The 25,585-nt window shown below is 41.4% G+C and overlaps 1 protein-coding gene across 1 annotated transcript in view; it reads right to left on the reverse strand.

The window, feature by feature from the left end:
• Window positions 1-11,156, reverse strand: part of ITGA2 (integrin subunit alpha 2) — a 102,669-nt gene extending 91,513 nt beyond the window's left edge. The window contains exon 1 of the mRNA XM_045903519.3: window positions 10,962-11,156. Coding sequence (XP_045759475.1) covers window positions 10,962-11,019 — 58 coding nt within the window. The 5' untranslated portion in view covers window positions 11,020-11,156. The remainder of the gene's footprint in view (window positions 1-10,961) is intronic.
• Between the last annotated feature and the right edge of the window lie 14,429 nt (window positions 11,157-25,585).

Consider the following 25,585-nt stretch of genomic DNA (forward strand, 5'->3'; position numbering starts at 1 on the left):
AATGTTGGACAGAACACTGCAGGCTGGAGTCCTGGGCTTCAGTCATTTCAAAAGCTGATTATTATTAAACTGAGGCATTTCCTAGATGATCTCTTGATGTTCTTCTAGGCCTAAATTCTAGAATATCCTAATCTACACATATTTTTCAAAAGACAGGCATTTTTACATTGTAACTTAAAAAGTACACCCTAATGAATATAAAGACTGAAGCATCATTTTACATCCACCAAACTAAAAAAAGTTAAAAAAAAACTCCAAAAGGTGAATTAAAACCTAACGTTGGTGAAATTTGTAAATTCACACATTATTGAGGCCTACACTGTTCACTCCACAACAAGAGCTAAAAAATACAAATAATCTTTGACCCAGTAATGCCCCCTCTGGAAACTGTCCAAAAGGAAAAAGGAAAGAAAAAGCTTCTTGCACAATGATATTTATAGCCACATTATTTACAGTAGGGGAAAAAGGCCACAGGAAACAACCTAAATATCCAACAATGAAACAATAGCTAGCCATGATATGGCAGGATGCATTAATGCAAAGCCGTAAATACAAAGCCCATATAGAATTGTACAAAAGATATCAAGTGAAAAAAAGTGTATTTTTTACCAATCATTTCCATACATATGGTAAGTGTATCTATAAAAAGTTACTTTCACACTTATAAATGTCAAAAGAGAGAAATACAAATACTTTTTCTGTTAAGATGACTACTTTAGTATGTCATTTTCCTATAAGGATATTAAAACATTCAGCTTTAATATTCTGAAACTATTAATCAAGTTTAGTATTTCAATGGACTTATGTACCTCACAGTTATCTGAGTTCTAGTTTTATGTTTATTTATATTTTTTAAAAATTTTATTTATTTATTTGTGAGAGAGAGAGAGAGAGAGCACAAGCAGGGGGAGTGGCAGGCAGAGGGAGAAGCAGGCTCCCCTCTGAGCAAGGAGCCTGACACGGGACTCGATCCCAAGACCCTGGGATCATGAGCTGAGCCAAAGGCAGACACTTAACTGACTGAGCCACCCAGATGTCCCTAGTTTTAGGTTTATTAAAAAAATTTTTTTTTACCAATTGGGATGGCTGGGTGGCTCAGTTGTTAAGCGTCTGCCTTCGGCTCAGGCCATGATCCCAGGGTCCTGGGATCGAGCCCGGCATCGGGCTCCCTGCTCTGTGGGAAGCCTGCTTCTCCCTCTCCCATTCCCCCTGCTTATGTTTCCTCTCTCGCTGTGTCTCTCTCTGTCAAATAAATAAATAAAATCTTTAAAAAAAAATTTTTTTACCAATCATTTTTTTTGAGCACTTACTATATGCCAGGTCTTGGGAATACTGTGATAAATAGGATTGAAGGTGATTTTAAAGAAGGTATTCAGTGGAAGAGAGAGTCCGCTGAAGCTAAATTATGGGTGCTGCTTTATGAGAAGAGAGTAGGGAAATGAGCGCTTTGGGGACAAAAGGATGTTTACACCATGCTCATGCTTTGATTCATCTTGTTACTTGTCAATAGAGCTAGCCTAGTTGCACATTTCAAGGCAAAGAAGAGACATTTTAAAAGCAAACAAACTCTGCCAAAGAAGTGAAGGAAGAAAAAGATCAATGCAAGAAATATTTTAACCAATTCAGATAAATCTGCACATAGAGGCTTTTTTACATATTCTAATTGGAAAGAACTAGGAAGTTTTCCACTTGGCCTTCATTCAGAAAGTGTGCCTTTCCTCCGTGTATGACAGGAGTTGCCATACATGTCTCAGACTGTCATCACTCACTCAACAAAATTCAGCTGGGCCCAAGTGAAAAGGACATGGGCCCTGTCTTCTCAGAATTTGCAATCGATGGGGGTGAGAGCTGAGTAAATGGATTTTTGAAATAGTAAGTGACAAGTGCTATGAACATGCAGGGAACACCCAAACTGAATTGGGGTTGGGAAGGTTTCTTGGGGTGCATGAGCCTCAATGCTATTGACACATAAATGATGTGCAGAAGATGGGTTGAGGGATAGAGAGTATTTCACAAAAAGAGAACACGGACAAAGGTAAGAGACCGTGAGGACTGCACTCTTAAAAAGGGTTAAGGCCGTATCTCACTTAGACCATAACAAAAAAGTAATGATAAAATGATGTCTGATAATTTCGGGGCAAAAATTAAATACTGTGATGATAAAGGGGTTTCTTAATTACTATGTGCTATGGTCTGAATGTTTGTGTCCCCCTTCCCCACCCTAACTTCATATGTTGAAATCCTAACCCCCAAAGATGATGGTGTTAGGAAGTGGGGCCTTTGAGATGTGCTTAGGCTTCACCCTCATGAATGGGATTGGTGCCTTATAAAAGAGGCTCCAGAGAGACTCCAGCCCCTTCCACCAGCTTCGAAAAAGGGGAGGCCTCTTGCCAGAAACATGACCAACCTGGTGCCTCGATCTTGGACTTCCAGCCTCTAGAATCATGAAAGCCACCCAGTCTGTGGTATTTTGTTATAGAAATCCAAATGGACTAAGACACTATGACATTTACATAAATTACTTATTTAATCATCTTTCAATTTTTTATTAAGCCTTTTTTATTCAAGCTATTACATTTTTATGCTGAAAAGTAAATAAAGATCACATAGAAGTATCCCAATTTCCAAGGCTAAGTTATTCTTTTTTTTCCCCACAACAATGTTAATAAGTACATAGAAAAACTAAGTCAATTGTTTTGAGAGATCTGTTTATACACTAGCATTTGGAATATGGCTTTGGAAAGGTTATAGAAGCCCAAAGATTCAGTGTCCATATTCTAACAAGCGTCCATGAAGCTATTTGGTAAGGACCTGAAGGTAACTGGTCAACAATTTGGAATAGAGTTGTCTGACTGAGCTGACCAGAAGCCAGTCTGCATTTCTACACTGTATCCATGGGAATGAGATCAGGCGTGCACAAAGACAAACAAAGGCCACCTTCAAATGAATGAGAGGGAATGACAACTGTCAATGTTCAAGGCATCCATGGGCGCAAGAGCTTTGCTCATGCTTTTCAAAACACAATGAAATAATCTCTTATGCTGACAATACAGTGTCTATCACTCCTTTATTTCCATGGCTCTGTTTAAACATTAACCTCATTTTTATACAGAAAGCTTTTCAATGATCAGGAGTATGTATGGCTTCTGTGGTATAAAAACTGTCTCTAGTCACTTTAAACTCCTAAAAGGAAGAACTGCAGTTACTCTTTCAGAACATAGAATAATAATGCGGGAATTTTCACCAACAAAATTGCACAGTTGCAGTGAACTGTTTGGACAACAAAGCAGACAACTCTTTCAAAGGAAGAACAATATATTTGAAAACTATTAACAGTCCCCATATTCTGTGGCCCTGAAAACATTAGCAAAATATACAGTTCAAGTTTGTACTGGTTAGTTAATGTAATTTATATGTACAAGAGTCAGCAGGTACAGACTGGAAAAAATACTTGACTATAAGTACTTTGAACTAATGATAACTTTAACAAAATTAAGAGTCGGCATTAATTTCTTTTCTAATTTGTATGATTAAATGAAAATGTTTTAAAACACTTTGAAAACACCGCTGAGTTACACAGAATAAAAGGCTTTAATATTTTACTAACAGAACCTTTCAAAGCCAACTCTAATTCTCTGTGTTCTATGGGACTATGATTTCTGAAAAGATGACTTTGAGGATATTTATTATACTGGATAGAAATAAAGAACTAAAAGCTTAACTGGAGAAACCTATCTATAACTCTAAAAGAACTTCTTTGTTTCTTCAGAAATCTGACTAAAGCACAGATATTAATTCTGCGACCAGAATTTGAACACTGTTATATATTATGCACCCTAAAAACCATGCAAAGCTTATTAATTACAGCTATTTTAGCATGGTAAGTCTGCTCTGAAACATAAACATATACAAGGGCTCCCTCATCGGTCCAAGCAGCCACCCTGGAGGGTGGGGGGTGCCAATTCCCACGGCTGGGCTGTCTCCCTCTGCATCCCTCAAAGTCATCAACTTCACCTGTCTCATCAGTTCATGTCTTCTCCATGTCAGACCCCAAAACCCACTCTGCCTTCCTTCATACAGGCATCTGTGGCTTTGAAGCTGTTGCGGCCCTACAATTCTGCCCCCCCTTTCTCTCTGACGACCCCTTTGCATTGGATGTCAGCGCTCGTCCTTTCCCCCAGTCTCTCCCCCTCTAGGGACTCCTGCCACATATGCAGATGCCTCAATGCAGTTCTCAAAATTCACAAGTAGACCATGCAATAACCTAAGTAATAGAAGCAAAAAAAAAAAAAAATCTCATTATAATCATTTTTATGCAAGTCTCTCCCATGTTTGTTGGTCTGTTTATGCAAGTCTCTCCCGTCCTGTCCCTCTGCCACTCCCTCTCCTCTTTTAGTGCCTAACTTCTGGATGCTGCCTGCATTTCCTCACGGTGAACTGACTCCTCAGCCCACTCCCCTCTGGCTTCAGCTTTTTGCCCCATGGAGACTGCCTTCGTCAAGGCTGTTCGACATGTTTGACTTCTGTGAACAAGCTGATCCTACCAACCAACTCTTCCCTCTCAAGATATTTGTGTGGCGCCCTACTTCCTGCAGTCTTCTTTCTGCTTACTACTCTCACTGCTCCTCTCTCCCTGGCTCCTCCTCCTCCTCACCTGACTCCATCAGGTAATCCCTCCTCTTGTGGCCAAAGCTGTCTTCTGGTCTCTGCCTGACTCATCAACACCATGTCCTCAATGACTCTAGTTGCCTCTGACTCCTAAATCTCTATCCCCTGTTGTTCTCTCTCCTGCTTCTAATACTGCTGTATATATATAACTATCTACCTACTAGACATGTGCACCTGGATGTCTCAAACAGCCCGTCAAGGTGAACTGATGATCTTTTTCATCTAAGTTGCCTTTTTTCCTTGCCTTCCCCGTCTCAGTAGCAGCTCACTGAGTTGTCTACAGCCAAAACCTAGGGCTCAGGCTTGTCTTCTCCCTCACTTGCTGCCACCATAGTAAATCCTCACCAAATCCTGTCCACTCTCCCTAACTACTTTTCAAATTTGTCCCCTGTGATCTTTCCCTACTGCTACTGAATTTTGCACCATCATCCCCCAATTGTGCACTAAGCTAAAACCAAGACCAGAACCAGTTTTTCCTAAGTGCTTTTGGTGCCTTCAGTCTGGCCTCCATTCAATCCACCATCTTCCTTGCCTCCAGAGTGATCTACCCAAGGAGCCAATCTGATCATGTCACTCCCTTGCTAAGGCTCTTCAAAACCTTCCCATTGTCCTCAAAAATCCATGCTCCTTACCACAGTTTACAAGGCCATTTAGGGTCAGGTGCCTACTAACTCTCACCCTCTCACCCTTTTACTCTCTGTGAATACCTTGAACAGTGTGTTCTGGACATAATGACCTTCTCCTTTCCTAGTCAAGCATCTAAAACATCTGATCCAGGAACTAGGAGACTTGGGTCCCATTCCTGGCTATGTTACTCTCTGTCCTATATTATTATCACTGGCAGCCATTTTAAAGGGGGAGAACTGGACTCTGACCTCTGAGGTCCTTCACAGTAGATTTGAATTGTAAAGATTCTTTCATGTGCCCATGAAGACTCGCCAGGAGGCTTGATACTTAAATGCATCACAGTGACATTTCTCTATACTCTGAACTCAACACTAAATTCTGTACTACCGATTTAGCAATTAATTATATATAACCAAATGATATCTATTACATCACAGAAATATATGTTAGATATCTCTGTTATAAGCATAGACAACAACACAATATGATGAAAACAACATAACCAAGTTTTAAATTATACAGACATTTTTTTAGGCACAAAGAGAGGGCTCTAAATTTCAATAATTCAGAAACTCAAAGACCATATCAAGGGCCTGCTTTCTATCTTTCCCCTGGGCCAGTGTACTGGCTTTATCCTCAAGCTAGCTAGTATCATGGCTGTAAGATGGCTACAGCTATCCCAAGCTTCACCTTTAGACCCTGGCAGTATGTTTCTTATCCAGTATCTCTCTTAGGAATGAAAAATTCTTTCCCAAAAGTCTCCAACATATCTCCCTCCATATCTCATTGCCATCACATGCCCATGTCTAAATCAGACACTGGAGAGAAGCATGGGACAACTAGGAATGGCCCAGTGCAAGCCCCTTGAGGCCCCCGCTCTCTTAGCTGCTCCGACTAGGAGGCAGTCACCGCACTTCTGTCAGAAAGGAGGAGGGCAGGGGCTGAAATTGGCTAGGTACCTTCCAGGGGCTGAGACAGTGTCCCTCCCTCATGTTTGGACTTGTTTCCAAATAGACTGTAAACTCTCTGGACCATGTTTCAAGTTTCCTATGGCTGAGCCTAGCACATTGCCTTCCATGAAACAGTTACTGCATAAAAATATGTTCAAATGCTAGTTTTATGGAATTCACTACAGCCAGATGAACAAAGCACCTATGGATCATCTGAAGGGCCATCATAGGAATCATTTTCACATACAGAATCTCTTGTTTCAGGATTTACAGTATTAAGAGTCTTCTTTTTAGAGAGATATTCTTCTGTGTGTTCAGGTAAATCATTAGTCACCATAACAAATGAAAAAAAAAAAAAAAAACCCACAAAACCCCTCCTATCTTTGACTTGCCAATTAGAATGACAGCCTTCTGTGGTTCCTTCTCTTTTATGCTGTGCTGAATCTTTCAGTAACATCCCAAGCTAAGCAAGGCTGATAGTCCAAACCAAAGCTTTTAACTTAAGTGGGAACATTCACACGACATCAGGATGATAACTTTGGTCCCCGATATTTTCCCCATTCTTCCTGAAATACTTTATTTTTGATATACTGACTTGAATTTGTGCCTTTATTTTGCTAAATGTCTAAAATTCCATCATTGGAAGCTCATCTCTTTACATTCACAGGCTTATTCCTTTTAATAGGCCCATGGCCATTAGCACATTTAGACAGGAATAGTCATCACCCACTATAGAGGGAATTCATTTGAACTGACGCATTCACTGATTCTTGATGTTGAAACCTACCTGTCTTGGAGGTCATCTCATAACAAGGTGGAACAGGCAATACTGGAATTTTAATTTGTTAGGAAAGATGAGATACAGCCCTAATATTTAAGCAATTACTTTCAAATCTGGCTGTACATCAGAAATGTTTGAATAATTGCTTTTAAATACTGATCCTGAGCCCCAGTGCCTGAATTTAAATCAAACAGAGGCTCATGAACCAGGACTTAAGGGAGCAAAGCATAGTCATGGTTGGGCAGGTGTAGCTGGAGAGCCATGGGGTGGGGAGTTACTTTATAAGATGGTGGTTTATGGCCATGGAGGTGCTGAGGCAGTTTAGGGTCAGTCCCAGAAATGAGAGATGACCTCAGACTTCCCTTTTAGTCATAAAAGAAAAACTTCCCTACTTTATAATTTTGCTTGGGGTTGTCTTGGGGCAATGGTGAGTTGCAAAGGGGTAAGAGGAAAAGGGAAAAAGCATCAAGGCAGTGAAGGCAAAGGGAATAGTCTGGAAAATAACACTAAATATGGTCTGATCAAGTGCAGTCAGAACACAGAAGGGTGTATAGGTGTATCTCCACGGCTTTGGGGCATGTGCATCATGCCCATGCCTATGTGCAGTATGTGTACTTGCGTTGATATGTGTGCATGAGGAGTGTAGCAGAGAAAAAGCCAGAATAGGCAGGACAGACTGCAGCCAGATGGCGAAGGACTTTTTAGGCCAGGCCAAGAAATCTGGACTTCACTCTGACAGGAGATGGAGAGCCACCAAATTTTTGAAGCAAGGGGTTGATTGGATACAAATAAGTGTTTAGAAAGATAATGCTGGTGACCATGAGAAGAATGGAGCAGAGGGATAAGAGATAAAAACAGGAAAACCAGTTTACAGTTGTCCAAACACAAAGAAAGAAAGGGCCTGAACTGGGTGGTGGCAGAAGTTGCATAAGGTGGGGAAGATGGACAGAACTTGGAGATAGGCTGTCAAGTTGAAACAAGGGAGAAGATTTCTGGTTTTCGTGTTTGCATGCGAATGCTGCTGCCCTGTAACCAACAGCAGACAAGACAGGAGAGAATTCTAGAGGGCAGGTGTTTTGACTTCAGTTGAGGACGCACTGAGCTCATGCTTATTTGACATCTGGGTGGAGATGGTAGCGGATGGAAATACTGATCCGGAACCAGAAGAGGAGTCTGGCTGGGGATTCTGACTTGAGTGGGGAACTGGCCCAGAGAGTACTGGGAGAATGAAGACAATGATCCCAGATGGAAGTCAAAACACCAAGGACTGGGCTAAACAGATGAGCTTGTGAAAGAGAGTGAGGGAGAGGATTTGAAAGTATTCGGTAAAGAGGGGGGACTCTGGGGCAGGGAGAGAAGATGAGGATTATCTGTGGTCTGGCAGCACAATGGAGAATATAAGTGTCACTGTGCACTTTAAAATTCCATTTTCCTTTCCGCTATGGACCTATCATTTAGATTATGAATGATCTAGGCCCCTTATGGCCTTTCTCTTCCATCCTTCATCTGCCAGTTACCGTTTCAATGACTATAAGCACTTAAACCAAGGAGTGATCAATGCAAGGTGATAAAGAGGAAACTGAACTTTGAGCACTGCTTTCTCTTAAACACCCATGAGAAGGTTTACAGAAAGTAAATTTGACTCTAAATGTTAAAATGAGATTTGAGGGTTTTAAGTTTCCACAGTGGTTGGCATGTATGCTGGACAGGATGTGAGATGTATAAACACACATACATACACATATGCTTTTTACATTCTCATTTTTGGTATTTATATTTGTAATATTTATATTACACAGTTGTACTTGTATATAATTTATAAACATATATGTATGTGTATAGTAATGATGAATACTCAAAAATTTTACATACGTAGGGTAATGCCAAAAAACTTCAGCTATCACTGACCTCGAGATTTAATTATTCTTTGTTAATTTGGGATATTCATGGTATCAGAAAGTGATGTTGCTTCTCTGGGAACCTGGATTGATATCATAAATGCCCAAGCTTGATTATGATCATCCTGAATTTAGAGAAAATTTGTTTCTTGAGTATGCAAATAACTGGAACAGAAGGAAGGAATAAATATTAAAAAATCATTTTTACAGATGTCATTTTAAATCACCTCTGCTTGCTTGCACTGATTTGTCCTTATTAACTACCTCCAGGTTAAAAACCTCTATACCTGACTTCATGCCTTGCAGCAACACATTCCACTAAAGTATTTCTCACTGCTCTTTAAAAAACAAGCCTCAACACTTCAAAGATAAGAAAATGATGTTGGGGCGCCTGGGTGGCTCAGTTGGTTAAGCGACTGCCTTCGGCTCAGGTCGTGATCCTGGAGTCCCGGGATCGAGTCCCGGGATCGAGTCCCACGATCGAGTCCCATGATCGAGTCCCACGATCGAGTCCCACGATCGAGTCCCACATCGGGCTCCCTGCTCGGCAGGGAGCCTGCTTCTCCCTCTGCCCTCTTCCCTCTCGTGCTCTCTGTCTCTCATTCTCTCTCTCTCTCAAATAAATAAATAAAAATCTTAAAAAAAAAAAAAAGAAAATGATGTTATGTTTCCATTGCTTCTGTTAATAATGGGTAATTAAAGAGAGATGTAAACCTTGGATTTAAATGTCTATTAGTTCTTGGGAAGGTCGTGGTGTTCCAGGGACTGATTTTCAGCGTGAATCCAACTTTATTTGAAACCCCTAGATTAGGGTTGATGGTCCCTCAAAACACACTCTTTGGGTACCAGCACAGAATATCCACGAAGCACCACACAAAGGGTTGGACAGAAAACCTAATGATGCCTAGTTTCTGCTGGGGTTGGGGATAGTGGTGCTATTTCTCTATTATCTCAGACTGGGAGAAAATGCTACAGGGTTATCTGGATTAGGTTTCTTCCATAATAAAGAATAACCTGGCTAAACGCCTCAAAGGGGAATAGGAAATATTTATATGCATTAGGAAATATTTATATTCTTTGTAAAAACACTTGAAAATCAGAGACCATTTTTTTGTTTTGATAGCTGTTCAAACTACAAAATACAAATGTGGCCCCCTTCCTCCCAGTAAACTAAAGTTCTTACAGTAAGCACACACTAGGCTCTGGAAAAGGTCTGGAGAAGGTACACTTGATGGATGAGGGTCGCACAACTTAGTGCAGAAGGCGATGGGTGAGCCTCACTCTCACCGCTTTAGTTAATTCTCTTGTTGGCAGCAGCTATGATCAAGAAAGTAAAAAGAACTTTTCCTGGCCTAAGTTTATATCAAGTTGAACAGAAACGTTACAACAATTAGAGGAAGGCAGAAGGGAAGGAAGAATTCCCTTGGAAGGAAGAATTCCCTTCTGCCGAGTATTTAAGAGGCACTAGGTTTTTCTACGTCCTCTAAGGCTAGAAACATCCGTGCTGCAGCCTGAAGAAATGGAAGCATAATTCACACCCTCGGGTTGAAAAACAAGCATTTCGGGCTCCCAGGCTCCTGCAAAGCCACCGGTATGGCGCTGAGGTGGTGCATGCTGCTTCCCAGAACCGGATTCCCGGGACCCGAAGAACCCTCTGGTGTGGGTCCCGGGCGGCACCTGCTGTCTACGCCGGGCTGCAGGACTCTCCATCTTCAGGACAGTCCCCTTAGTCTCCACTCCCTCTGTGCATGTGTGTGCGTGCACGTGTGTCTAAAACCAAAGCGCGCAGGAGCTGACTTTGAAGGGTGCTTCACAGACAGGGTGAGACACGCCTTATGGGGACACCAGGCGGGGGAGGGAGGGAATGTGGGGAGTCTCTCTCTCTCCGGCTCTGGATGGCTGGGAGCCTAGGGCCACGTGGAATCCGAGCAGAGAGGCGCGCTGCCTGCCCCCTCATCCCGCAAAACTCCTCCCTCCTGCCCCAGGGACCCGCGCAGGTCCCTCCGGCAGCTGCTGGAGAGCGAACTCCTCGCTTACCTTGACTGAGCACTAACACCAGCCGCAACGGCGCGCCCCCTGTCCGTCCTGGACGCATCCTGAGCCTGCGGGGGGACGGTAGCTGCTCTCGGTTTGCGGAGGGACTCCAGAAGCCGTCCCGAGAGCTTCTCTCGCCCGCCGGGGTGAGGGCAGGGAAAAGTTGCCTGGCAGCTCCTGGGACGCCAAGGCCCGCCCCGGCCCGCCCCTCGGCCACGGCAAACACCGGATCTGCCCCGGCCCCGCCCCACCGAGCCCAGTTCCTGCGCCCCGCGGGCACCTGCGCTCAACCACACCCCTGGAAACCACACCTGAACTCCCCCGCGCGGTTCCGGCCCGGGCCTGGGGGAACCCGGAGGCCGCGGGGCTGGGGTCCGCGAGCCTGGCCTTTTTCCTGCCCTGCACCGGACTGGCCGGGCACATCCGACGGGCGGGAGCCGGCCTGTCACTACCCCGCCCCTCTCGGCCGGCCTGCCGCCCGCCCGCCCGCAGGGAACCCGGGTCCCCCGGAGAACCTTGGCCCTTCTGCAGCCCTTCGTGGCTCCAGGCTCCAAGCAGAGGTGGAAGGGGCGGGGGGGGGGGGGGGTTGGGGGCGCCGCGAGCCCAAAGCCACGCTTTTACGGGTGGCGCCGTGCGTGGCTCTCTCTGCTTTTCTCAAGTGGGTGGAGAAACGGACAAAAATAAGTGCAGAATGACCAGGTTAGAAACAAACTCGACAGGAAAGAAGATCTGCTCACAAGTTATGATTATCCGAGGTATATTTAAGCAAGACCTGTTGCAAAAGCACCGTGTGTGTGTGTGTGTGTGTGTGATAAATCCTCATTCATTCCTCTCCTCCAAGATACTAAGCAGCTGATCTGATTACTAAGTTTAAGCGATTTACTTCAAGACACAGAGACGAGTGAGAACCCATATATGAACTTGTGACTCTTCCTTGTTGTATTACACCATGACCATTTTATTCCATTATTTGAGTTTCAGATCTGGAAAAAAGGACATTCTGTAACCATATCTGAGATTTTTACTTACCAACCTAAGAAATAGGATATTCTCTTTTCTTTTTTTAAAAAAATTTTTTATTTATTTATTTGACAGAGAGACACAGTGAGGGAGGGAACACAAGCAGGGGGAGTGGGAGAGGGAGAAGCAGGCTTCCTGCCGAGCGGGGAGCCCGATGCGAGGCTCAATCCCAGGCCCCTGGGATCATGACCTGAGCCGAAGGCAGACGCTTAACGACTGAGCCACCCCGGTGCCCCAGGATATTCTCTTTTCTTTAAATCTGATTTTTCCTCCAAAAGTTCACCCACAAATTCCCAGCACGTTGCTGAAACCAGAATTCTTCCAGTGACCACTTTTATGAAATAATCCAATGTTTTAATAAATTAAACTTAAGGAACTATTAGACTAATCATTATTATTATCACCATTCCAAATATTTATGGAGCAGCTAGTATGAGCACTATGGAATATTTGGGATACTGCCACTCAAGGAAAATGGTTCATGGTGGAAGGACTTAATTAATTGGTAAAAATCAAATGCTCTCCTTTACCATAGCTGAGGCTGGAGTCTTAAAGCACTAAATTGATATTCACCAGATGTTACTGCTTTGCACCATGACTATAAACTCAATACCTTTGAATTCAAAATGGATAGCCCCTGGTTCTTTCCTGTTTTCTTAATCTGTCCCTTACTAATTCTACTTACTAATCCTGACACACACTTGAAGGAATTTTTTTTTTTTTGACCTGTCTATGGTACTCACCTGCTTACTAAGACTCCAGATATCACCTGAGAGCTCTTAGGTGGCCATTCACTAACCCTGACACCAACTTAGCCTCTCCTCACAGCCTTCTTGCAGGAAGTCAGCCAGGTTTCAGGGAGATGAATATCTGTCTGTTTCCTTCTGACTCACTGAAATGTGAGTAAGTGTTTGGAACCGACCCTTGTTTGGGAGGCAGTATAGCTCCCTTCATGTGAGACAGGAATCTGTGTTTTGTCTCTGGGTGCTGGAGAGGAAAATGCACCCTTCTTTGCTTTTGTGCTCAGAACTGGACAAATTAACATTATGCTGGCATGAGGTACAGAATAAATCAGGAGCTATATTTTTCCAGAGCAGGCAAAAATTTCAAAGTTCAAGAAACAAAGAATCGACTCCTGCCCCACATTAATTTTAAAAGTAGAAAGGGTTCTTGAGACCAAACAGTTTGAGAACTCATGCCTTAATCTTCCTGGGAACTATTCTGCTTAGGTATAACTGTGCTGGACACCACATCCTGAGGAAATAAGATTAAGGCAGGGCTTTTTAAATCTTTGGTCTCAAGGAGGCCTTTACACTTAAAATTATTGAGAATCTCTCAGATGAATGGATAAAAAGATGGTGAAATATTGTATATATTTTCTAACACTTCCAAAGTCCTTTATTTGGCCAACAAGGCTGGGAGCTGCTCTTGGAGTGGGGTCCCAGTCCCAGGCTGGATTTTCCAGGTCTATGGTGCCTCTGCCTCTGTTCCTAACTGGGGCAGGTGGCCTCCTCTGACAGGCTACTTGGTTTGCTCCATCAGGTATCCCCGGACCTCCTTGGAGTACCCCTGGACCTTGGATGGGGCCACCGAGAGAGCCAACATCAGCATAATGATGCCTGAATTCCAGGACTTGCAGATGTGAGAGTTAAACTTTGGAGGGACTGGGAGCTGGGGTATCTTCAGACTGGTCTGCTCATACATGTACTGGCTGAACTGGTCCATGGCTGAGAGGTGGGGGGGGCTACCTCCTCAGACTTCTGAAGGGCAGTCTGGCTCTTGCTACTAGGCCCCAGAAGCTCCTGGTCATACACCAGGTAGATGGTGCCCCCAGCCATACTGCCCTTGATGAGGAACCTCCTCAGCAACCATGCTTGGGGCACTGTGGTCACTCAGCTCTGTGTGCAAGGAACAAGATGATGGAATATTATTCAGTCATAAAAAAGAAGGAAATCTTACCATTTGCAATGACATGGATGAACCTGGAGGACATTATGTTAAGTGAAATAAGCCAGAGAAAGACAAATACTGTATGATCTCACTTACATGTGGAATCTAAAAAAGCCAACTCATTGTACAGAGACTAGAATGGTGGTTACCAGAGGCTAGAGGTGAGGAAATGTTGGGAGATGTTGGTCAAAGGGTACAAACTTTTAGTTATAAGATGAATAAATCCTGGGTGTTTAGTGTACAGCATGGTGACTACGGTTAATAATATTGTATATTTGACATTTGCTAAGAGAGGTCTTAAGTGCTCTCACAACAAAAACAAAAAATGGTAACTGTATGAAGTGATGGATATGTTAATTATCTTGATTGTGATAATCAGATCACAATGTATATATATATATATCAAAACCTAATGATGTACACCTTATATATATATACAAATTGTAATTGTCCATTATACCTTATTAAAGCTGGAAAAAATATGGAGGATCCCAAAGAACTTTTGTTTATGTGGATTATTTCTACCCGTGTTTATCATGTAAGAAATTGAAACAGATACATTTTCTTTTTTTTTTTTAAAGATTTTATTTATTTATTTGACAGAGAGAGAGATAGCAAGAGCAGGAACACAAGCAGGGGGAGTGGGAGAGGGAGAAGCAGTCTTCCCGCTGAGCAGGGAGCCCGATGTGGGACTCGATCCCAGGACCCTGGGATCATGACCTGAGCCGAAGGCAGACGCTTAACGACTGAGCCACCCAGGCGCCCGAAACAGATACATTTTCTAATATTTATATATTAATTCAACAATAAGGCTCTTATGTGTTAATGTAAATACAAAAAGTGTACAAAAAATAGCTATATTTCCCCAAATAAAGAAAATCCTGAGAAGAATGGCATTGTCTTACAATTTTGCCAATCTTTTTAATGTCTGGCTTAAAAAATAAACACTTGATTTCTCATATCTGCTCCTGCATCCAATCTCTTGGGATAGGTAGTTTCAGTGAAATTATATTAATTTGGAATTAATCTGGTAGTTAGAAAAAACAGGACACAATTGTGGATATTCCTGATACTGCCCCCAAACTCAAAAAGTGGTAGTTTCTTAAAGACTAGTTCCAATGGGGAATCTGAAACCACATCAATAAACTTTTCTTATCCTAGTGTTGATTTGCAACCTCGGGAGTTCCTGGGGTTGAAATCTGAAACTGGCCTTCACACATGGAGGGCAAGGAGAGAGAGGAGAAAGAGGCAGACCTCTTCCTATTGGGGGGTTGCAGTTTTAATAAGCAAGGGAATTTATATTCTAGGTTTGTCTGGAGTGGCCACAAGATGAGTGAATTTCCACACTGCTGCCAGAATCTCAAGTTTATGTAGAGCCCTTAACAGGCAGGGTTCAGTCATATATACAGTTCAGATAGTCTCAGTAACATATTACTTTCTCAAAGCTGTGTCCCTGAAGTGGCTACTAATGTGGGAACAGTAGGCAGAACCTACATTTCAAGGACAGGGGAGGAGATAAGGAGCTTCCAATTACCCAGGTCCAAATTGAAGGCCAACCAGCTGTCACATCCTCCTGATAACCTCCTCCAACATGTTGTGCATTAAAATTCATTGGTCTATTGAGCACTTTGAGTAGATCTTTCACCCACACAAAGTTTTGTCGCATCATATATTGATCATTTGGAAAATATTGGTTCACTGAGTTATGCAGATTTTCTAATTGTTGATACATTTCAGTACACAATATCAAAAAAATCATATCATCACCTATCTCATCAGAAAAGTCTTCATATATTGGGAACCTGTCAAGCTCATGCTGGCATATACACATTTTCCAAAATTTCAATTTTAACTTGAAAACTTGAATTTTATCATTGGCAGCACATACTATCAGTTGTTCTATGTGAAATGAAAGGCCCACTTCATTCATTTTTGAGAAATTTCTATACAATACCCAAGACTGAATAATCATAGTTTGTCTCTCAACTGTTCTTTCAAGTAAAACTGGTGTTCCATGAAAAACGTGGCTAGTTCAGGTTACGGATCCTTGAGACAACCATCCTATTTCAGTGTGCAACACAAATGCTTTATGTGTTTTACCAGGTTTACTCATGAAAAATATTTAAAAGACATGTACTGAAGAGTTGAGATTTAATAAAGGTAGTTAATTTTTCCTGCTTTGTCAAGGACATTCTCTCTCTCTCTCTTTTTAAGAGATTTGACAGAGAGAGAATGCGTGAGAGCACAAATTGGGGGGAGTATGTTTCAGGGCAGAGGGAGAAGGAGAGCTAGAATCCCAAGCAGGCTCCAAGCTCAGCATGGAGCCCAATGTGGGGCGTGATCTCATGACCCTGAGATCATGACCTGAGCCAAACTCAAGAGTTGGACGCTTAACTGACTGAGCCTCCCAGGTGCCCTGTCAAGGACATTCTTAAGTAAAACTATCTTTCTCCTCCCTCCCTCCCTTCTTCCCTCCTTCTTTCCTCCTTCCTGGTTTCTTCTCTCCCTCCCTCCTCCCCTCCCCTCCTCTGTCCTCTTCTCCCATACTTCCTCCTTCCTTTCTCTCCACTGCTCCCCTTGCCCTCTCCCTCTCATTTTTTCTCTATGAGTGTCCAGTGGTGACGAATGCAGTGATTACTCTTACTGATCATTGTTCTTGCACCATAGAGCAAATGCAAACACAGTGAAAAATGCAAATAATGTCTCAATATTAGTATGAAAATATTTTTGATCTACCAACCACAAAAGGATCTTGAGACACCCAGGGGCCACATTCTGAGAATACTATGGGATGGAGTGAGGCCTCTCCATTCTTCTCTTTCTAACTCTAGGCTGGAGTTTTTTGGGTAGGAGGCTCAGATGAATTTTCCCCAGCGTTCTCTCTGACCTCTTTGTATCTTTAAATCCAGCTCTTTGTTTGTCTCATTCCTCCATGTACAATCACCTAAACTAGGATCCTCTGCTTTCCATCCTCAGGGCTACCACCAGTCCCCCCCACCACCACACCATATCAATTTTGTCCTTATCCCAACAGAATAGAGAGCCCAGAAATGGACCCTCAACTCTATGGTCAACTCATCTTCGACAAAGCAGGAAAGAATGTCCAATGGAAAAAAGACAGTCTCTTCAACAAATGGTGCTGGGAAAATTGGATATCCACATGCAGAAGAATGAAACTGGACCATTTCCTTACACCACACACAAAAATAGACTCAAGATGGGTGAAAGACCTAAATGTGAGACAGGAATCCATCAAAATCCCAGAGGAGAACACAAGCAGCAACCTCTTCGACCTCAGCCGCAGCAACTCCTTCCTAGAAACATCGCCAAAGGCAAGGGAAGCAAGGGCAAAAATGAACTATTGGGACCTCATCAAGATAAAAAGCTTTTGCACAGCAAAGGAAGCAGTCAACAAAACCAAAAGACAACCGACAGAAAGGGAGAAGATATTTGCAAATGACATATCAGATAAAGGGCTAGTATCCAAAATCTATAAAGAACTTAACAAACTCAACACCCAAAGAATAACTAATCTAATCAAGAAATGGGCAGAAGACATGAACAGACATTTCTACAAAGAAGACATCCAAATGGCCAACAGACACATGAAAAAGTGCTTAACATCGCTTGGCATCAGGGAAATCCAAATCAAAACCTCATGAGATACCACCTCATACCAGTCAGAATGGCTAAAATTAACAAGTCAGGAAACAACAGATGTTGGCAAGGAAGGGGAGAAAGGGGAACCCTCCTACTGTTGGTGGGAATGCAAGCTGGTGCAGCCACTCTGGAAAACAGTATGGAGGCTCCTCAAAAAGTTGAAAATAGAGTTATCCTATGATCCAGCAATTGCACTACTGGGTATTTATCCCAAAGATACAAATGTAATGATCCGAAGGGGCACGTGCACCCCAATGTTTATAGCAGCAATGTCCACAATAGCCAAACTATGGAAAGAGCCAAGATGTCCATCAACAGATGAATGGATAAAGAAGATGTGGTATATATATGCAATGGAATATTATGCAGCCATAAAAAACCCCAAAATCTTCCCATTTGCAATGACATGGATGGAACCAGAGGGTATTATGCTAAGCGAAATAAGTCAATCAGAGAAACACAAGTATCATATGATCTCACTGACATGAGGAATTCTTAATCTCAGGAAACAAAGTGAGGGTTGCTGGAGTGGTGGGGGGTGGGAGGGATGGGGTGGCTGGGTGATAGACATTGGGGAGGGTATGTGCTATGGTGAGCACTATGAATTGTGTAAGACTGATGAATCATAGACCTGTACCTCTGAAACAAATAATACATTATATGTTAAAAAAAGAAGAAGAAAGAAGATAGTAGGAAGGGAAAAATGAAGGGGGGAAATCGGAGGGGGAGATGAACCATGAGAGACTATGGACTCTGAGAAACAAACTGAGGGTTTTAGAAGGGAGGGGGGTGAGGGGACTGATTAGCCCGGTGATGGGTATTAAAGAGGGCACGTATTGAATGGAGCAGTGGGTGTTATACGCAAGCAATGAATCATGGAACACTACATCAAAAACTAATGATGTACTTGATGGTGACTAACGTAACACAATAAAATAAAATTAAAAAAAATTTGTCCTTATCCCTAACATTTCCATCTTCAACTTTCTGTGTGTATTGCTACTCTCTTTAGTTCAAGCCCTTTTGGTCTTTCCTCACAATGTCAGTCTCCTATGCAATCTCTCTGTGCTTTCTCCTCTCCTGTCTCCGATCCACTCTATACCATCAAAGTTCTCTTCCCAAAATGCAGGATTGATTTGCTGAAAATCTTTGGAAGTCTACAGGATGAAGTTCAAGCACCTTAGTGTTTAAGGTCCCAGTTGAACCTCAACCTGCCTCTGCTATCTCTCTTACCAAAACTCTTTCTTTTGTATGTATTATGATATGACTTGAATTTAGTAACGTGTATATACTCCGCCTTCTCACTTAAATGTTGGATCTCTGAAATCTTACATGTTTACATCACAAGTGTCTAGTCCTGTACCTGGCAAATAGTTCCTAAAAATAATTACTACATTGAATTTCTGAAGAGTTCTACATTCTTCTCCCTAGACCTAAAAAGGGTACGGAATGTGAAATTCTATGTTACTCCTGGAAAATTTGCAATGAAATAACCAATGACTCCTCAAATGTTACCCAGTAAATCCATGACAAGACTGAGTAAAGTTCAGAATCCATTGCGTTTGACTCACCCACAGGTCTCCCGGCACCTGTTGAGTTGCATGATGTCCAGACACTTCCAACTTAAAAACAAAACAAGTAAACAAAACTAAAATAGTTCTATGTTCCCCAGGTCCCTGGAGCCATCAATTCATCTATGCATTTTATTCATACTTCTGTTCTAGCACTACTAGGATTAACTGTCCTTATTTGTTTTCATGTGTGTGGCAGACATGCAGAACAATCAGCCAGCTCTGCCCACAGGTTGCTCTCTGAGTTTGCCATGATTTCCCTCTGGGAGTCACCTTGCCTCCTAGGGATACAGAGAGACACCTGACACTAGGGAGTTGTATTCAGGGTACAGAGATTCTAGAGGGTCTTTGCTGGCCACATGGACTAGGAATTCAGGTTCACTTGGGGCAGCCATTTTTTAAATGAGCATAGAAAAAGCCAATTAGTAACTTTTCATAGAAAACAGAAGGGAGAGACCAAGACACTGAGGCATGAATAAATTAGAGAGAGAGAGAGAAGGAAAGAGTGAGAGAGATTGCTTTAGTTCCTTTTCTCTTTCTGTTTTCTGTTTCTAGTCATTTGAGAGATCTGACTGCTCATTCCATGAAATTCCCTGGTGTCTTCTTAATATTTTCTTTTTATTTTTCCTATTGAATATCCTTGAGGACAGTGACCATGTCTCATTAACTTTACTCACAGTCCCCAAAACAGGGCCTGACACCTAGTTGGTGGTCAGTAAATATTTCTTCCATTAATGAATAAACACTTTTATTCAACTAACACCTAATTATTAAGATGAACCAGAGAAAAGGAGAAGTTAGGAAGTTTATCTCTTAGAACATGGACAAGCTCAATGAGGGGAAAACGTTGTTCACATGAACCTCAGGATTTTATTTTGTTTTTTATTGTTGTTGCTTTTTTTTTTTTTTTAAAGAAATGTGTCATATGATGGATTAAGCCAGCTGTATGGTTATTTGTTACTCTGCTGTCTCTGGAAAACTTGGATGTTTCAGTTAGAGATATAGAAAGAAATGACTGTATTTTTCAAGGAGGAAAATGCAATCTTACTTAAACTAGCCTAAGTCAAAGAACTGAAAGGATATGAGGAAATTTCAAAGAACCCAAAGATGTGAATTAATTACAGCCTGGCCTCAGGGACCTAAAATGGAGACTGGAAAAGGCAAGAGCACAGATCATTTTATACAACTTTAGGCAATGGTGTGAGTTGTTGGCTTTGCCTCCCTGCCTGTACCTGCTCCATTCTCCTCACTGTGGACTTACTTCCTCTTTAACTCTTCATCACTTCCATGGCCCTCTATCTTCAAACTTCAAGTGCCTTTAGTGTCCATGGCACGTCTGTAGCCTTGATTCTATGAGACCTAATTTTAACTCAGTACATGGTCTTCTTCAGTCTGACACATTTATAAGACCACTCACAATGACAATTTTTTTTCTTAAGTCCTCTGCCAAGAATACACAATCTTTGATTCTGCAGGTAGCTTTTATTTTTTTCTGAAGCCGAGACCCCTCCTTTCTCAACCATTTTGCAATTTAACATTGAGTGCCTCCTATGAATCACGGTAACTCTTGTTTTAGTTGAAGTAATTTTGATTGTGCCAGTTAGATTGGAGTCTGTCCTTCTAGATGGAAACACATTTCAAATGTTTAACATTAAAAAGTCAAACAGAGCCAATTTTGCCATTAGGATTTATTTGACTGTCAGGTTAATGAGCTTTGTTTACACATCAAAAGAATGAAATCAGTGAAGATGGGAGAGCCTCAGAAGATTAGGAATTTAGGTTTTGCCAGGCATCTTAGTCTTAATCATTAAATCTTTTCTGCTTCTACGTCTTCTATTATGCTATATAAGAAAGCAAAACTTTTATTCCTGGCTCACAAACTTTGGTCCATCTTATGGTCTTCTAGTATTTGTTTTTAAGTTTTTTGCATAATTCTCCTCCAGACTTCTTACCTCTCTTTCCCTCTTACATTTTTATAATTTCTAACATGATCCTTCACTTGGATTAAGTTGAGAATCTTGCAAAAACATCACTTTTGTCATTTATTCATTTACTTAACACATACCTACCATGTGCAAAATAATAGTCTAAGCACTGTGGTAGGAACCAATATGTTACCTGGCTATCCTCTGTGAGCTTGAAATCTCATTACTTAATATTATCTCCAGAGTCTTGCTATAGATGAAATCATATGAGATATACAAGCAGAGAATACGGAAGTTTGGTCCAGTTTATGCCATTTAATGTAATGAAAGAATATTTAGGCACATTTTCTTTAGATTCTCCGTATGAACCTTTATAAAAGTACAGTTATGTGGAAAGTAGTTTCTTCTATCAAAAACCTCTAGATCTAAAGGTAAATGAAGATGTTTCAAGGCTTAAATTCATGGAGCACTAACATTTTTCAAGTCTATAAAACCATACATTTTTCACATGGTATAGTGTGGTAATGTAGTTCATTTTCTTCTTGGAGTTGTGGCCCATGACATAGACACAGAGGTAGTGGCTTCCACACAGTTATAAACGGAAACTCATCAGCCTTGCAAGTCTCTGAGTGCAGATGAGATCCCATTCAGGCAAATGCCCCCAAGTGTCCTCCTTTCACTGTTCCCACTTTTATAACTAAGGCTCTCAACTCATGAACTATTTCTTATGTCCGTGGGTTATGACTTCCACACCTGCACTGGGAGATCAGTGCTAGTTGCTGTTGGCCCCTGCTGTTTGAGGCCCGTGCTCTCCCTCACCACTAAATGGGCATAGATCCTTTTCCATTTCAACAACTTATGATGACTTCAGGCTTCATGTTGCCAGGTTTGCTTGGGACTCTGCCTTAAAATGAGGCGGCTGCTACCTCCCCTTAGACTGACATTCTCTTAGATGGAATCCCCAGAAGGCTTGCTTATGCCCCAGTGCATTACAAGATCCAGTCAGATTTACCTGTGGCCATTCTTCCCTCCCCAATCCCCCCAGGATGCATAGCTGGGTCCAGAATAGCTGGGTCACAAAGTGTTCAAACAAGTTACCACATTTATCCAGAAACACTATTTCCTCTTGACCTTTGGCTCTGTTTTTGAGTCTGGCTCAGAAATTTTTTCCATCATATTTCCTTGCAATTTGGCTTCTGTTCTTTTCCATTCTCTGCTTTCTCCTTCCCTAACTACCTAATTCCACATGACATATATGACTAAAACTCAGCTCCAGCCCTAGCACAAACTCCTTCCATATGTTTATATATATATTTTTAAGTATAAGATTTTAAGTGATTATATTTGTATTTTAACAGCTGCATTGAGGTATAACTGATATACAATAAATTGTACATGTTTAAGTTGTTCAATTTGATGTCTTGGCATTACATATTTATATCTTAGCACACTTTTAAATAATATTAAAAGGTTTTTAAAAATACATGCAGTTGTGTAGGGGTGTGTGTATGTGTACTCATGTATGCATGCATATCTGTGTGTCCTCAACTAGAGGGCCCAGGGGAGGCACTCAGAGAAGGCAAGCTAACTTGAGGACTCAAGACAGAGACTGAGGGTTAGTCTGGCAGACCCATATATCCATTTGAGCTATGAGACTTCCAGGAAAAGAACTACCCCCAGGAGAGGGTAAGGTGTAAAACATTGATCCAAGAAACAAGAGGTTTTTAAGGGGCAAGATTAATTTGAGTAAAACAAGGTGTCCATTCTAAATCCTGGAGCGGGGGGTAGATATTAAAAGGATTACAAAGCAAAACGGTAAAAATGGTACTAACATTCCAGTGATAGAGTAAAAGATAGTGAGACTTTTTGGCTAAGTTATAACATGAATGGAGTGGTAAATATTCTCATTTCAATAGAAACATTACTGGACCGTGAACCAGAGGAGGAAATGATTATAAGTTAGAAGCCACTGAAAGGGTTCAGAGTACACCCCCCAAGATATGCCACTTTGACATAAGGATTATTTTGAGTAAAGGCAATAGAGAATAAACAGACACAAGAAAATCTCTCTGCCTTTTCCTTTCTACCAGGAAGATCAGGACAATTCTTCATCACCAGGGATAACTCTAGACTCATACCGGCCTGGAGAGGGCACCAGAGAAATCTACATAACAAACCTTATCCACTAGCTCTTAACTTTCATGAGTTTCTCCATATATTTATCTTTCCATTATTTGCTGCCCCAAAAGCCTAAACCACTTTTCCTTTGTCTTGTAATCTGTCTACAAAATTGTTGTTCTTTGTTAAGATGCTATATAATCCCCACATTCTAACCACCCCTTTGAGTTACCATCACTGATTTTCCCATATGTATGCTTGATGGACATGTTAATAAACTTGTTTTGTTTTTCTTGTTAATCTGTTCTTTGCCCATATAATTCATAGGGCCCTAGCCATAACACCTAGGAGAGTAGAGGGAAAAGTTTTTTCCTTCCTCAAACCACTAAGCACGTACAAGTGATCAACACTAAGAGCAGGAGAAGACCACAATGACCGGGACACCATGCCATGCAGTCCAGGTTGAAAGTTGGGACCATCATGGTAATTAGAGGAGCCAAGAGGACACTTTTGCTGCTAATTGGTATGTGCGAGATATACATTCTAGTAACCCACAGAAGATCAGAAGGAAAGATTTAGGCCTGAGGTTCCTACACATCTCTAAGTAGGACTTGAGTCAAAGAAATGTTATTGTAATACTATAAGCTAACCACTGAATGCCTCAGGCTGAGAATCTAAGATACGTACACATCTGCTTGGTACATTATACATTACTGTGTATAAGTTGCCTTTCATTTTTGATTATAGTCTGTTTCCATCCCACCTCCCAAATTAGGGTTACTTTATATGCTCCTCTTACTGGCTTTCCATATTTGCAGCAAAGCAGCAGAACTTCCTGTATTTATCATCTTTGGGTTGTAGGTTGCAGAGTGAATATGTGGATGAAGAAGATAAGTGACAAACATCAAGGCTGATCAGAAAAGATTAGATCAGCCAGTTCCATAGTCAGTTTCTGTACATTAATATATAACTTAATTTGAACCAAAACAAACACCAGCTGTTGCTCTTTTACATGGTTAGAATATAAATGTATGTTCTATAAACTGGGGCAAAAAGAAAATGTGCAGGGCGCCTGGGTGGCTCAGTCGTTAAGCGTCTGCCTTCGGCTCAGGTCATGATCCCAGGGTCCTGGTATCAAGTCACACATCGGGCTCCCTCCTCGAGGGGAAGCCTGCTTCTCCCTCTCCCACTCCCGCTGCTTGTGTTCCTGCTCTTGCTATCTGTGTCTCTGTCAAATAAATAAATAAAATCTTAAAAGAAAAAGAAAATGTGCATATTTTTGACTAAAAAATAATCATTTGTTATTGCCATCCACAGTGAGAATTACAACAAGCCATTTAAAATAGTTTAAATAAGTCATTTGAAATTTAAAGGAAAAACCCTAAATTGTTGCCCTAAATTATTACAGAAATTAAAAATCCATATATACCAAAGAGACTACTCAGGATAGGGAGCCGAGAAGAGGGGAGTAAGATAACTATTTACTGTATAACAAGTGCTAAGAATGCCACATGTATTATTATTCCAAATTTATCTTATTTTGGCTTTTCATCACAACTTATGGGCTGGTATTATCTTCTCTACTGTGTGAGTGAAGCTCATTCTTAGAAAGCCAAGGTCAGGACACTTGTCCAAGCAAGTGCAGCTCTCAGTGCCAGAGTGGGCATGTGGACCCAAGTCTCCCCTATTCCAAAGTTCATTCTCTTTATTAGGTGGCCAGATTACACTTTGAGATACAGTATTTCAAAACTGCTTTATAAGGAAAGCATCAAATACATTTATCAGGTTGTTCATGCAGCTTATAAAATCTGAGTACATTTCAACTCAGGCAATACAAGGCATATAACTATGTTGAGTACTAGGCATGATGGTCTTTCAAAGCCATATTGTCTCATAGGAAATACAAAACAAAAATAGCCAATTATAATATAATCACAATCCCCTCCTGCCACCACCCTGTAAGTTTCAAAGACAATAAAAACTAACTAATAAATATATCATAATCACAAAATACATCCATACAATGGAATACTTTTCAGCAGTAAAAAGGGAAAACACTGATATATAAGGAACATGGATAAATCACAAACACGTTATGTTGAATGAGAAAAGGCAGATACAAAAGGCAGATACTTTATGAACCCTCTGATATGACCTTCTGGAAAAAGCAAAACTAAATGGACAGGAATCAGACCCATTGAGAAGGCTGGGACGAGGAGAGAAAAGTGACTAAAATGAGCATGTGGAAACTTTTAGGGCAATAGAAACATTTTATATCTTGATTGTGGTGGTGGTTACATGCTTTTGTGCATTTTTCACAACCTGTAGAACTGCTGATTTGAAAAGGATAAACTACCGTATGTAAATATCTGAATCATCATGA

This window comes from Mirounga angustirostris, unplaced genomic scaffold (genome assembly GCF_029215605.1).
Source record: "Mirounga angustirostris isolate CCGP_5_RB_7025 unplaced genomic scaffold, mMirAng1.0.hap1 SCAF_7, whole genome shotgun sequence".
NCBI classification, from domain to species: Eukaryota; Metazoa; Chordata; class Mammalia; order Carnivora; family Phocidae; genus Mirounga; species Mirounga angustirostris.